At 32.0% G+C, this 15891-nt stretch overlaps 1 protein-coding gene and 1 non-coding gene across 3 annotated transcripts; both read left to right on the top strand.

The window, feature by feature from the left end:
* Positions 1–2435: 2435 nt before the first annotated feature.
* TRNAS-GCU (transfer RNA serine (anticodon GCU)) lies at positions 2436–2517 on the top strand. Its single transcript has one exon. It is a non-coding gene; the product is annotated as a tRNA-Ser (tRNA).
* An 882-nt stretch (positions 2518–3399) lies between these two features.
* Positions 3400–15515, top strand: LOC101248153 (ferrochelatase-2, chloroplastic). 2 transcript variants are annotated; one of them, XM_004249442.5, is made up of 10 exons: positions 3400–3955; positions 9147–9303; positions 9762–10098; positions 10209–10352; positions 10461–10562; positions 13432–13535; positions 13658–13784; positions 13928–14080; positions 14763–14863; positions 15076–15515. In XM_004249442.5, exons 2-10 carry the CDS (start codon positions 9218–9220, stop codon positions 15386–15388), a joined length of 1467 nt encoding a protein of 488 aa, XP_004249490.1. In that variant the 5' UTR covers positions 3400–3955; positions 9147–9217; the 3' UTR covers positions 15389–15515. The 2 variants fall into 2 exon arrangements, with proteins under 2 accessions (XP_004249490.1, XP_010312259.1); XM_010313957.4 differs by lacking the exon at positions 9147–9303 and having other exon boundaries at positions 3796–3955.
* Positions 15516–15891: the final 376 nt, after the last annotated feature.

Here is a 15891-nt window from a genome sequence, read left to right as displayed (position 1 = left end):
TTCAAAATACAAGATTAATGACTTCTTTTAAATATTATACTTCAATTATTATTAGTTTGAAAAATATTATCATACAAGAACAAAGACAAACAAGGAGAAAGAAAACCAAAGCTAACACTGTGTTTGAATCATTGTTATCCATTATATTGTATTGTATTGTTACTATACCTACAATATTTGTTTTGATTGTTACTTAAAATGTATTATATGTATTGTTAAATTTCGTTGTTACGTAACAATAGAAGCCCCTATTTTATGGAACAACCAATTTGGTGTGTTATTATTGTTACTTAATTACTTTTTTCAATTATATCTTTACATAATATTTCAAAATATCATTTTATCCTTTACCTTAATTATTTAAATCTTGTTAAACCTCCTACCCTAAAATAATTAAGGATATTTAAGTAATTTATAAATTATAATACAGTATGATATAATTAAACCAAACAATTAAAATGTTACTAAACAACAACAAACAATACAATCTAGCCAAATATTGTATCTACCATACAATAGAATACAATACAATACAATATAGGGCAACTTTCGCATATAGCAAACAAAAAATTCATATTTATATGTTATAGGAAAGTTTGCATAATTGCGCTCCATAGCAAACATAAAACTGTATAATTCGCTATACATATACAATTGTATAATTCGTTGGCCTAAATTATATAATTCGCTGGCCTATTTCGCTGCAATTGTATAATTCGCTATCCTATTTCACTACAATTGTATAATGCACAATTGTATAATTCGCTGCCTATTTCGCTGCAATATTTTTATAAAATTTGCTTTGCATACAATTGAATCGAATTAAAAAGTATATATATTGCATGACTATAAGTGTATAGCAAGAAGATATATGTTTTTCTCTCGCTTTATACAAAAACATAATATGTACACTTCTGTTGTATAAAGCTAGAGAAAATTGTATTTCACTGCAATTGTATAATTTATTGGCCTTTTCTCTGCAATATTTGTATAAAATTTGCATTTGTCTACAATTGAATTGAAGGAAAATGTTTGCAAATTGTATATTTAAGTGTATAACACGAAGATATATATTTTTGCATCTGTATATACAATTTTCTCTCGCTTTATACAAAACAGAAACAGAAATTATACACTTCTGTGTATAAAGCGAGAGAGGCGAGCGAGAATGGGAGAGTGGCGAGCAAGATTGGGAGAGTGGCGAGCGAGATTTTTGGGAGAGAGTCGCCTGGCAAACTTTGGCTAACGTTTGCTATGGAGCATAATTAAATCAAACCCTAGCTACTCCATTTATTTTAGATTATTGGTTTGCTATTATATACAATTTTCCCTACGATATAATACATTATGAAACAATGGGTAACAATGATCCAAACAAAGTGTAAGAGTTCCATGGCCCAGTCCCCAGGAAGTGGTGAAATGCAAAAGTCCATATTGAGCCCATGATTAGAAGGCCCACAATTACCTGGGCCCAAGACTACCTTGGAGCATGAGTACATCTAAGCCCATATCTCTTCTACTTAAATTGGTTCATAGATGAATATAACATTAGTTATTTTATATGGAGAAACGTGAAGGAGATTATAAGGTAAGAAATCAAATTCTCACCAAAAAAGTAAAAGTTCAGGTAACCAATTATCGAATATCCGAGGTACTAAAGATTCTCCTTATATAACACTTTTTGCTAAGATGTTTGGTTAATTTCTTTTGTAAAATATGTCTCTAACTCTCAACCTCTCTCTAACGAGCTTTTAGCCACTCATACTTAGTATTTATATCAATAGATATCGACATATGTTTTAAAAATTTATGTGCACTTATTTACTGAATTATATTTGATCAACCATCTGATAATATAGCTATTGAGTATTAACTAACGTTGTTGATATTTTTCAGTTTTATGACAAGTAGTAGAAAGATATATCCAGTTTGACATTATAAATGAGCTTTAGAGAGAATGTGGTGTATGGAAGTGTACGTTCACATATTTTCAATAGATCCATGACTTAATTGGTATCATGCAATATTATTACTTTTAGATTGAAATATGTTATTAAAAATCATGTCACGTAAATACTTCTATATTTGGTTAGATTGCATCATTTTTTTGTTACATAATATCACACATTAATAACCTAAAGGATAAAAAACTATATTTAAAAAAAAGGGATACAAAATAGAACTACGGTAAATAAAAGATTAGGTCAAAGAAAAAATAGAATTACTAAATAACAAGTAAAGACAAAACTGAAAAAACTAACAAAACAAATTAAATACGTAATCACATCATAAAGACCGTTATTAAAATGAGTCTTTTTTCGTAGTTACTCGACAATGAATTTAACCTACCATACAAGCTTGTTAATTCCAAACATAAAAGTTCCTCAAACTAGATTTTATTAAATAACTTGTTTAAGGCTAAGCATAATAATAAAGTCGCTTTGGCCGAGTGGTTAAGGCGTGTGCCTGCTAAGTACATGGGGTTTCCCCGCGAGAGTTCGAATCTCTCAGGCGACGAATTCCTTTTTTTTTTGTTATTTCTAAGTCGAGTGTATTATATATGAACAATTTTTAAGCCGAGAATATATAAGAAATAAACACTTTTTTTGTTACTATTAAGGATAAGTTCCGCATACACTATATACGTCTGTTTTGTCTTGATCAAGCCCTTTTAATCAGTAAGTAAAATTTAGTTTATTGATTTATCTATGTGTCTGCTCTACGTAAACGGAATACAATACGTAAACATAAATCAACTGTTATTTAAGGTAATTGTGCCAGAATGATTTCAGTTCTTTGTTCATAGTTATTGAACTCTTGTATTATACTTTCACGCTTTATTTATTGAGGTATATGCGTTATAAGAGTTTTTAGAGTCCCACAATAAAATATGAAATCGATAATTAACTTCTTACATGATTGTTAATTTTTAATACTAAGTTAAGTCTAAGATTTATTTTTTTATGCGGCTTTCGTTGTCAAAACATTTTGAAGAATAGAGTTGTTGGTTAAATAAATCTGGAAAAGATTGTAGATTACGTTAGCAACTTGCAATGCAAGTAACACAATTGTGAAAAATGTGAATTAAGACTTCGAATTTTACCCTTATTAATCAATTGTCATTGTGTAGAGAGAATATATCAAAAATTTTTAAAATTTCATGACATGATAATTTGTCACACTTTTATATTTTCTGGAACATTCTTATGTATATATTTATTTATTTATTTGACTAATTATGCTAATTCCATTAAAACTCATATTATAAAAAAGGAAAAAGGTTATAGAAATACAATGTGTTAGATTACAAGTCAAACACTATGTCTGCTGTTGGCTCTAGAAGAGTCGAAAGAGGCCGTTTGGATTAATATACATATTATAACTTTTTATTCGATAATGTTTTTTTTTCTCTAAATGATAATCCGTATTAATTTTCTCACGCTTTAATTAATTATTCAAGATATTTATCAATTTTCACTAGCAAAAAATATTAGTTAACTTTGTCTCTAAAATTAAAATAAATAAAAAACTTTTTTCGGTGTTTCTATATTAGTACTTCATCCGTCTGATATTATTTGTCATGTTGCGCTTTTCAAAAATTAATTTAACTAATTTTTATAATTAAATTAGATCAAATTAATTTGATATTTTAAACAAAAAATTAAATATTTTAAAACTATACGAAAAATATTATAAATTATAATTTTTTACATATTAATATAATAAAAAAATATATCTTAAAATATTAATTTAATTTTTTATAATTTAAATCTAAAAATAACAATCAAGACAAATGATCAAACTTAGAAAATATATAACATATCATACAAGTAGATAAAAATAATGTTATTATTAGTACTTTATTATAAAATTAGAGGTCAAAAATAATTTACTTCTCCTGCTTCCGATCAATCGCTCTCTCGCTCGCTCATTTGATTCCCGGCACCGTTTCAAGGTAAGATTTCTCTCTTATGATCACCTAATCTCGAGTTTTTACTTTATTAACTTATAATCGTTGATGTACTGCTTTAGATTTGTTAATTTGGATCTGATCTGACCATGAATCGCAGTTTTTTCATGTATAAGTTATCTGTTTTTGTTAGATAAGTTGAGTCGGTGGAGGTTGGAAATCACGGAGTTTGCTTTAGATCTGTTAATTTCTATCATATCTGATCACATATCTGATGAAATCACAATTTTTTCGTGTGTATGTTACATGTTTTTGTTTAATTAATCTATTCGGTGTGTTCGAAATTACGAAATTTGCTTTGATATGTGAATTTCGATTTGTTCTGACTACAGATCTGGTCAAATAGCAATTTTTTCCTGTGTATGTTATGTTTGCTTGCTTGTTTTGTATGGACAGATCTTATATGTGTATTTATGTTAGTAGATCTACATAAATTTGATGGAGTATGTTATGTTTTTACGTCTTTTATTAGATTTAGATCTAGATGATGTGATTTTAGGAATCCTTAGCTATACAAATCTGTTGAGTTAGAAGAAGATGGAATGGCAAGGTTCTGTGTGTTGACTAGTGATAATTAAGAATTTAACTGTATGATAATTTTCGATGTTGTGTATTGATTGTCATCTGTACAGAAACTTAGTTAGAGGGCTGCATAAATTACTTACATGTTGAGTCAATTAGTGCTTGTGTGTAATGTGAAAAAGTACAAATTTTTAATTAAAAAAGGAAAAAGGGTTAAATATGCGCCTAAACTATTCAACTATATATATCCTCCGTTTAAAATTTGGTTCACTTATGCCCTCACCGTCCAACTTTTGGTCCAAATATGTCCATATGGACGTTAGTTGCCATGTAGGGCATATCCAACTCATTTTTCATTTCTTTAAATGCCACATGAAATTACCATGTCATTTTGACCTTACCACATGACATTTATATGAAAATGGAAAGATATTCAGACTCATAACACCTAATTCAACCCATAAACCAGCTCCTTTTAAATACGTTATCCGACCCATTTTTAATAATTTTGTTTAATTTTACTTTTTTGATAATCCCGAAAATGAGTAATTGATTATTAAAAAATAGAAAAAATATGAAAAAAATATAAAATTAACGCCGAAAATTCACAAATAAATATAGTAATTTTAAATCTAACATTTCAATATTTTTTAAAAACTTTATTTTTTCGATAAATTTAAAAAATGAGTAATTGATTAGTAAAAAAATATCAAAAGTATGAAAAAAAATATAATATTAACACCAAAAGTTCACAAATAAATATAGTAACATTTCAATCTACAATATTTTTTAATTTTTTTTTTGACAAATCTCGAAAATGAGTAATTTACGTCAAAATTCACAAATAAATATGCAACCTTAAATTCAACAATTTCAACATTTTTTTATTTTATATTTTTTTCTTTCATATTTTCCTATTTTTGTGATTTTTTTGCGTAAAATTTATATTTTTTATTAATAATAAATTCATTTTTTGGATTTACCAAAAAAACTAAAAATTAAAAAAATATTGAAATTGTTGAATTTAAGGTTAGTGTATTTATTTTTTTATTTTTGGCGTTAATTTTTTATTTTTTTCAGATCAATTACTCATTTTCGGGATTTATAATTTTTTTTTTAAAAAAGTGTTTAAATTGAATTTAAGGATACTATATTTATTTGTGGATTTTCTGTTTTAATTTTATATTTTTTTTTCATATTTTTCTTTTTTTTATTAATCAATTACTCATTTTTGGGATTTATTAAAAAAGTAAATTTAAACGAAATTATTAAAAATGGGTCGGATAACGTATTTAAAAGGAGCTGATTTATGGGTTTGATTGGGTGTTTATGAATCCGAATATCTTTCCATTTTCATATAAATGTCATGTGGTAAGGTCAAAATGGCATGACAATTTCATGTGGAATTTAATGAAATAAAAAATGAGTTGGATATGTCCAACATGACAATTAACGTACATAAAACATATTTGGACCAAAAGTTGGACAGTAATAGCATAAGTGAACCAAATTTTAAACGGAAAATATATCTAATAGTTTAGGAGCATATTTGACCAATGATAATATCGAAACCCTAAGTCAAATTTATCTCTCAATTACCACCCCCTTCACCCGCCTCTCTCTTTCCCTCATCTTTTCTCCCCTCGCCCCGCTTTCCTCTTCTCCTCCTCCGAACGGATCACCGGCGAGCAGCAGCACCGGCGAAGACTCCTCTCTCTCGAACTCTCGTCTTCCTCTTCTCCTCTTTCCTCGACCCCTCTCTCTTTTCCCCTCCTCTCTTCTTTCTTCCTCTATCCCCGTCCCATCTCTTCTCCACAGCGAACTCCAGGCCGCCAGCAGCCCAACCAACGACAACAAGTCAGAAGCTCGGCTAGAGGGCGATAGCAACAACACCAACTGCTCAAACTGAGGCTCAAATTTCTGTGATTTTGTACCATAATTTTCTTAACGATGTTCATAAGTTATCAACAACTTGTTACCCCCTTTTTATTATTACCTCGTAATTTTTTTTATTGATGTTCATCAGTCTTTAGGACCACCTAATGGTTTTAGTTTTCTGACTTTGGGAGTTGCTGCTTTCTGCAATGCCAATAATCCCTCAGTAAGAAGGAAAATGATGCATTAATTTTGGTTGCACTAATGGTTAGGTATCACTTAATAAATAAAATGCAGCAGCCTTTACTAAAGAGTAAAAACTCCATACTATGTAATTAAAATCACGTTGAGGTGTTATTATTTCTATAGTTTTTTGAGAAAATAAAGTAGATGGAAGATGTAACACTATTACTAGGAAAATTCGAAAGCATTAATGAAAGAAAAATAATAGAATGTAGGTAGGTGGTTTTACAATTTAATGTGATAGCTAAGTTCAATTAGTTAAGCATTTGTGGTCATTAGATGAAGGGGAAGCTTAGTACTTGAGATGAGAGGAAGAGTGTCTAGGTTAAACTACCAAAGGCAAGACAATGAATTAATATGGGCAATGCAATGCAAGTAGAGCTTCACATGGCATTGCGAAATCAATGATTAATTAATGCAACAGATCAAAAAGGTTGCGGTAGAGTGGTAAATACTATTCACTTCATTAGTAATTAGAGGCTCAAATTTGAGTACTTGGTATAAAGTTGTCACTGATAAAGAGTATTTTACCACCTAAACCAATATTGACATCCATCGAGTGGATCTTGCTATTAAAGAGTATTTTAATCCAAATTAGCTAGATGGGAAAACTAGTACCTGACATGGAGTTTAGGTTAACAGAATAATCTAAAAGAATCAAAAACTTGAAATGGTCTGAAATTTGCACTTTTGTACCATACTATCATGTTGGGCTCCATTAACAACAAAATTTCAATTTCTCAAGCCACTGATCAGTTCAGTTGTACACTTGGTACTGTTTTTTTCTTAAAAAATTGACCCTTTTGTTATCATTTGACCATCCAAATTCAAATCTTATTATGTATTCAGTAATAAATCTTCTATAATGATCATCGTTATATTAAATGTGAGAATTATTTCCTTGCTTGTGTTATATTTTTATTATGAAAAATTGATTTTGTTTACCTTAATTAGTTTTTGTTTCCATTTAGTTGAAGTGTCTCAATATTAGCTAATCTAGAATGATAAGCACATAAAACTTGAATAAAGAAATCATTATTAACTGAGAGACTAGATAAAACCAGAGAAAATTATCCCAACACATAAAACATAAATTCTCACAATATATATATATAAATGAGTCCATATACCAAAAATTAAATAAAAAAATATATGATTAAAAATTGAAACTAAAACACAATCGAAGTGAAAGCATGCCAAGAACTAAGAGATTGAAGCCCAAAAATTGAAGACAGACACAACAAATTACCTTAAAAATGAAGTTGTACTCAGAGAAAATGGAAGGCGTAAGGTTGTGCAAGGACAAAAACTCAATGAATAGATGAGAGCTGGAAGGAAACCCACAACCATGCAACTATAAGTAAATTGAAAACAATAATTTTGCTCTCTTTGATTTTTCTCGGCTAGAAAGATGATGAATGTTATCTCTTACTGCAATACCGAATTGTTTACGCTCTAATAAATCCCCAAAAATGGCGAAAAAAATCAATATGATAAGCAACAGGTTCCATGACCGAGAGAGAGAAGAATGGAGAAATTGCCACAGGCCAAATGCAGTGATCCGTGGCTCTTCAAGTTTTAGGGCTGGAGAAATTGCCACAGGCCAAATGCAGTGATGCATGACTCTTCAATTTTTAGGGCAAATGACACGTAGCAATTTGGTCCAACCTATAAAGTCTAAAATACCCCTAAACAATAACAAATTGTCCTTAAGCACACATGTTGAACCCATTTTTAAAGTGACACTTCTAATATAATAGAAAAAATTAGCACATTTAGTATCTATTTTTAATTAGGTAAGCCGAGTTCATACTTTTTACGATATCATGCAAAGCAAACTTCAGGTGTGTACAAATTGTGAGTGAAATTACATATTACTCTTTATGTTACTCTCGCCCTTCTTTCTGTGTGATATTGAATGTGTGAACCAACAAGAATGATTATTTAGATTTCATGTTCATCTTCTTTTGCACGACATACACTTATTTATTATGTAGTGAAAAGATTTTCTATTAGAGTACTATAATATTGACTGATCAATCAAATAGTTCCATGAAAGTGTAGATATGTCGAGTATAGGCAATCTTTAAGTGATTTGTTCAAAGATTTTGCTGCCAATTTGACCTTCTGAATTTACAATACCTTAAAGCCCAGAGGTTCTTAAAAAAGTCGAACCATTTGCTTGAAATCATCTGAGTCTAATAGACTATCTCCTCATACCATGCAAAGCAGTATGACCTAGCCTTACCCAAGTCATATCCATGAAAACATTTGATTTCTTCATCCTGATTTCAAAGGAAGATTTGTGATAGTTGTAGGATATATTAAGACTCTCTGTAGAGATCAATAATTATAGTGTTTGTAATTTATTCGCAGTCATTGGCTAATAAATGAAAATGATCTTCTTTAGTATTTGTAATGTATTACACTATTTTTGGCATTTCATACATGTTTACCTAAATATAGTAATTTTTTCTCACAAAAAAATCCACGAACTATCCATTTTTCTGCATTTAATAGTATTTTTTTCTTTTAGACCCATAAAAAACAAGACTGAGATCTCTTTTTGGGAAGTTTTGATAGAAGAAAATCATCACATAGTAGATCATGGAAACAGGGACGATCTCTCGACTTCTTCAACCGACTAAGGTTCCAAGTTCTAGATTTGCCAGTTTCACTTCTAAATCTTCCATGTAAGCTTTTATGGGTTTTCATTTCTTGGAAACTTCTTTCTTTTTTTCATTTGGGTTGTTGTTAAATTCTGTTATTGTCAATTTATGTTTTTGTAAGGATTGAGTTCCTTTTTTCTTTGTGGACGTTTGATTTGATCAATTATATGAATTGTTTGAAAAGTCAGAATCTTGCTCAAAGGTTTAGGATGTTTTGGGTTTGGTAGGTAAATGGGGTCATCTGGTAGCTTATAGTATGGGGAAAATGTTATGTTTACAAAATTTAGGAAGTTAGTCTTTACATATATATAACTTTGTAATGACAATCGAATAGAGGGAGTGTATTTAAGTATGATGATTCGATAGACTCTATTGTGAGGGGAAAATAACCTTTCTACTGATGGGATAGACATAGATTTTTCATTTCCATGCTAATTTTAATGCCAAAATGATGTACTGAATGTGAATCTTTCTCATGGCAGATGCTGCACGCGGACAAGGTTAATGCCTGCTTGCCATTCCTCACATGGTGGGCGAGAAATGAATTCTGATGAGCGAGAGATTACAGTTTTATCTTCTGAACTCACTCTTAAAAGAAGCAGTGTAGGTGGAGGATTGTCTTTACATCGCCCATTGCACAAGAGAGATGTAGTTGGCAAAACGTTCTGCTCTGTTGGATTGTCTACGTATCCAGGGAGCATCGTTGAGTCTTCCTCACAGACAGCTGAAGAAAAGATCGGAGTGCTACTTTTGAATCTTGGCGGACCAGACACGCTTCATGATGTCCAGCCTTTTCTGTTCAACTTATTTGCTGATCCTGTAAGCTAACAATCAGTCTAACTCCTTTTATTTTTCCTAAGCTGAAGAAATTGAATAATTTAGTTTCATTGTTTGTGTTTATGCTTAATGGTATGAATTTTGCGTGGCAGGATATTATAAGGCTCCCCAGATTGTTCCTTTTTCTCCAGCGCCCATTGGCACAACTTATATCTGTTCTCCGAGCTTCGAAAAGTAAGGAAGGATATGCTGCAATTGGAGGTGGTTCTCCTTTACGAAAAATAACAGATGAACAGGTACAAAAACACCTCTGTTTATTTATGTGCTCTGTGCTAACTGATTTTTATTTCATTATGATGGTTCGTTTTCAACTTGTTATAACCCTCTTAAGCTCATCATTACAGGCAAGTGCACTAAAAATGGTGCTAGAAACAAAGGAAGTCCCTGCTAATGTTTATATTGCGATGCGGTACTGGCACCCGTTCACCGAGGAAGCTGTTCACCAGGTAGCTTAAAGTGCATCCTTGATCCTTCCAGTTGACATTTTCTTGTCTTGATCTTTTGTTTGATCATGTCTGTGTCTTCTCTCATGTGCTTACACTATAATCTCAACAAGTCATTCGAACACTAGTTTCATTTATACTTTTCAAATAAATCTAATTTGTTTTGAGAGCTTGAACACGGGCGCAATTCACAGAAGTACTAATTAACAAGCACAAATTATAAATCCTACTAAATAAGAATAAAGAATCAATAAAAAACGGAGTAATTCTGTTAGGTAGAATAAAAAATGGTAGAAGTATAGATCCTACACATCTTACAACTACTTTGGCAGTGTTTCTTGATTTCTGTCATTTTGTTACCTTATGACGTAAAATATGTTTTCTGTAGCACATATGCTACAAATCCCAGCTTGTATTTTACTGTATAATGAGTATAAATAATGGTATACCACATGCTTTTTCATTCTATATCTATGTTTATATATAACTTGTACTACATGTTCGCTGCAATTGTTCTATGTTCTGAGTTTCATTGTCATATTTAGACTTTGAGCTTTACGTAGAAAATGGAGTTTAGCTCATCTCTGCTATTCTTGCAGTTTCGCAGGTGTATGTATGTGTGTGTCTATATGTATATATAGATATATCATTTTTCCCTTTTTCGTTTCTTTAAAAGTTCTTATGATTATACACTTTGTCTTACCATAAAGCAATATTATCTAGGATCTTGATTGTAGAAATCTTCTTTTTTACTAGTAACTTCAGAAAAAACTTTTTATTGGGGAAAGTAGCAGATGAATAATAAATGATTAAGTTAGCAACAATAATAATAGATGATTTTCTACATAATGGATCATGAGCGGTGGCGGAGCCACATTGTAATCAGGGGGAACCCCCTTCGGCTGAAAATTATATTATTTTATATGGTTAAAATATTTTTTAGGTATATGTAGTAAATGTCGAACCCTCTTTGGCTACTTCGTGTGTCTATTTCTTCAATGTTTGAACCCTCTTACTGATAATTCTGGCTCCGCCTGATCATGAGATATCTATTTTATTGATTCTGTCTCCCCACCCAAAAAATAAGACTCAAAAGGAGAAAAGAAATAAAGAAGAAGAAAGACGCCTCTCTCTCCATCCTTCCTTCATGTAGTTTTAGGGAAGATGCTGAGCTAAAGGTTTCTGTGTTCTTTGTGTTATATCCTCCTCTCTCCTCTTTCCTCTCTTTTCTCGTCCTCCTCCACGGAAAACCTTCTGTCTTTTGTTTATCCCAACAGTAATTAAACTGGATTGGACTTCATGTCTAGCTTTATTCAGTGCCAAGTCAAACAGCTTCTTTGGGCCTGATTTGCTTTCGGCAATGCATGTGTAAAATGTCTAAACCTGAAATAAATATTGTACATGAAACAGAAGAATAAGATATCGGTGACAGTAACCCATGTTTAACAAGAATTAAACCTTAATCCCGAGCTAGTGGGGATTATGTGAATCCTTGCTACCAATTTCATTCTCATTTAGCTCCATTTCCAATCTTCAATACATTAGGTTTTCTAAGTCGTTAATATTGCTAGATTTTCGATTGACATATCACATATACGATCCCTGAAGAGATTCAAAAGACTCTTATTAAATTGGAGACATACCAAGAAGATAAGCCTTAATCTCAACTAGGGTGGTACTGCTAAGGGATCTTTTTCTTTCCCCATGCTCTATTTTCTCCAAGTTGCGTGGATTCTGGGAGATTATTGGTATTTTGAGACAGCTTCCTATTTTTTTTTTTCACTCCTAGAACCCATTGCATCAGAAGGTCTACTTAGACATGACCAAAGCATTAAAGCCAACTCTCATTTTTATCGGTATGTGCAACTTTTATTGAAAAGTAAGGCAAAACCCAACTAAAAGAATTGTTTGATAAGTACTACTGATCATTTTACTGATAAAAAGAAATTACTACTCAACTAAAAAACATCTGATAAGTACTACTGAACTAAAATTGGAGGACTGGAAAGCTTTTTACAAGCAAAACCTGGATTGAAGAAGCTCCTTTTCAGCTTGCAATATATTAAAATATAGCTTTTTTTTTTTGTTTTTTGGGGTTTTCAAGTCCACCTAACATCCGTCTAAGTCCACGATTAGAATGTTTCATATAATAAGCTAACTTGTCTGTCAATGTCCATTTATGAGGAGCTAATGTTTTGCTCTGGCATTTGTTTAAATCAATTCTGCTAAGAATATTCAGTGATATATAGATCTCCACTAAAAAAGTGATCTGTACTATTATTTACTGATTTTTCAATTGGTAAATAAACCCCTTTTGTTGAAGCCTGGCCAAGAGTAATTCACATTTCGAAGATAATCATGGCCATTTTCATTTTTAAGAAGCGAAATTGATAGTTTTAGCAATTATGTGTTGTGTTCATGTGTTGTGTTCTGAATACATTGTTTGGAAATAATACTAAATAAAATTCATTATGCTTTCTTTTCATTAACTTATCTGGATGAGAGTTTTGTCTTCTGGTAAGCAAAGTCTTGTTAATGTGCTCCGCTTTTCTTAGCAAGCTTGTAAGTTGTAATACAACCTCACTAATTTTATGTACAGATATAGTCAAATAATTATATGCTGATTCTTTTGATGAACTGCCAGCTATTTATATTTGAGATCCTATAAATATTTTTTTATTTAAAAAGATTTATGTGTTGAAATTCTTGGGTGGAACATGTTTTCTGCACCTACTTGATCCCAACCAGCAGTTGTCCTTTCAAGGACACCCAAATGAATAGTTGGGATTGAATGGACCTAAGAATCACTCTTGAGCTGAAAATTCATAGGTCTTAAGTTTGATCTGAATTAGAGTTCGCTGTTGTGGTGCAGATAAAAAGAGACGGGATTACAAAGCTTGTTGTACTGCCTTTATATCCTCAATACTCTATCTCTACAACTGGTTCAAGTGTCCGTGCCCTTCAGAATATTTTCAAGTAACTCTCTTTTTCTTTTTTATTTGGTTACTGCATTTATGGAGTCTCATGTTCTTAAATTGAAGTGTATGAATATACATTTTCCTGTCTAATCAATATCTGAACTTTTTGTGTACTCCCAGAGAAGACTCTTATCTGTCCAGACTGCCAGTTGCTGTCATTGAATCCTGGTACCAACGACAAGGTTACATCAAGTCCATGGCAAACTTGATTGAGCAGGAGTTACATAATTTCACTAAGCCTGAGGAGGTAGCATATCTTATTTCTTGATTTGTGTGGCCTTAGTTTCTGATCATCATGGTTAGCTTTTAGTTTGGTGATGAACCTTTCTTTATTTTTACTGGGATTTTTTTGCTATTTCCAACTCAATTCCAAGAGGGATGTATTCGCAGGTCATGATTTTCTTTAGTGCCCATGGAGTGCCAGTCAGTTATGTTGAAAATGCTGGTGATCCATATAGAGATCAGATGGAAGAGTGCATTTTCTTGATAATGAAAGAGCTGAAAGCTAGAGAAATCAACAATGATCATACCTTAGCTTACCAGGTTTTTCCCAAAAGCTCAAGTCCTCCGGATCACTTTTTGTGTTACCCGTAGTTCTCCACATTCTGCAATACCATGTTCTCTTCCTAATTGTGCCCTCTAAGTGATTTATTAGATTTCGGAAATAAATGTATTTTTCCACGCTGCAATGACTCAAAGTTCAATTTAGCCAAATTCTATGCGCTTTTATTGATGAGTGTTCTCGTCAAAATGGAACAGTTCCATATTTTTCTCCTTTTTTTTCCCTTCCTCCTATTTTTTAAAGAGACTTTTCTTGTGAGGAAGTTTATAGGGGTTTGAGACAGAATATGACTCCCCTTTTCCCCATTTTACTTCTATCTTGGTCTGTTTCATAAAATATGACGTTTTCCCAAAAATGCCAAAGGTTCATCCCTCAACATTTCGAATTGATGTTAATTTTACTTGTATTATTTCAAATTTGATGCAACTTCTTTTCTACCAACTTTAGACTTTTTTACATTTCAGATTTTCCCAACTCTTCTCCAAACTAGGTGTTTATAATCCTTCATCACATTTTACCCCTATACTATGTAAAATGAAGAAAAGCAATTTCATTTATGTGGGAAGTTCCTGTATGCATAAAATATACCAAAAACGAAATATAGTGGGATGAAGGCACTTTTCCCTCGTGGTGATAATTCGGTATTATCCTTTTGCATTCCAGAGCCGAGTTGGTCCTGTCCAATGGTTGAAGCCATACACTGATGAAGTTCTTGTTGAGCTTGGACAGAAAGGTGTTAAGTCTCTGTTGGCTGTTCCAGTAAGGTACGCATTCTAGCACCTGAAACTTATCGACCCCGAACGAAGAACTTCAATTATCACCACCACTTCAAGAGTATTAGGCCTTGGAAGTTGAAATGCCAATTAAGATGCTCTTCTCATGTGTTGGCTTACTTTTTACTTGTCTGCCAGATAACACAATCTCTTGCTTTATTCTTGATATGTCACTTAATGTATCCATGCTATTGGAATTTCAGCTTTGTGAGTGAGCATATAGAGACTCTTGAAGAGATTGATATGGAATACAAGGAGTTAGCTCTTGAATCGGGAATTGAAAATTGGGGTCGTGTTCCTGCTCTGAATTGCACCTCCTCTTTTATAACTGATCTGGCAGATGCTGTTATTGAAGCATTGCCCTCGACAGTGGCAATGTCAACGTCCACTGGCACAGAGGAAGAAGTTGACAATGATCCCATGCAATATTTTATGAAAATGCTTTTCGGAGCACTATTAGCATTTGTTTTTCTGTTTTCACCAAAGATGGTATCGGCTTTTAAGAACATACTTTAGGGAGAGATCCTTTACAGAAATAGTACAGACAGAGATAGCAAATCAGAGATGAAACAATCCTTTACAAAATAGAAGTTGTAAATCTAAAATTATCTTCTATTATACCAATATATATAACTTGTAGAAACAGCATGTACAAATTAATTAGTGCAGTAAAGCATCTTGAATAAGATATTTCCAATAGGTAGAAAGCAATGTAGAGAGAAATGCAAGGTAAGGTTACTATGGCCTTTCTTAGACTCACACTCTGCACAAGGGGAAGGTTAGTGCAGTGTTGCTAACACGGATTCTGGCAATATATGCAGAAAAACATTACACTAAAGCAGATGCTAGGCAAAATTCATGGATATGAATACATATCAGGAATACGAAGTCACTACGACCAACAACGTTTGCTCTGTGTTTTCAAGCATTGGCGACCATCCCTTCATGGAAATCAGTTGGTAAGCTTCCTTCTCCTTCAGAATCTGGTTTTACCTCAGATTTTGGTGACCAACCATACA

Source organism: Solanum lycopersicum, chromosome 10 (assembly GCF_036512215.1).
Source record: "Solanum lycopersicum chromosome 10, SLM_r2.1".
In the NCBI taxonomy this organism is placed as follows: domain Eukaryota; kingdom Viridiplantae; phylum Streptophyta; class Magnoliopsida; order Solanales; family Solanaceae; genus Solanum; species Solanum lycopersicum.
The sequence above is the reverse complement of the archived record's forward strand: the minus strand, read 5'-3'. Positions and strand labels throughout refer to the sequence as shown.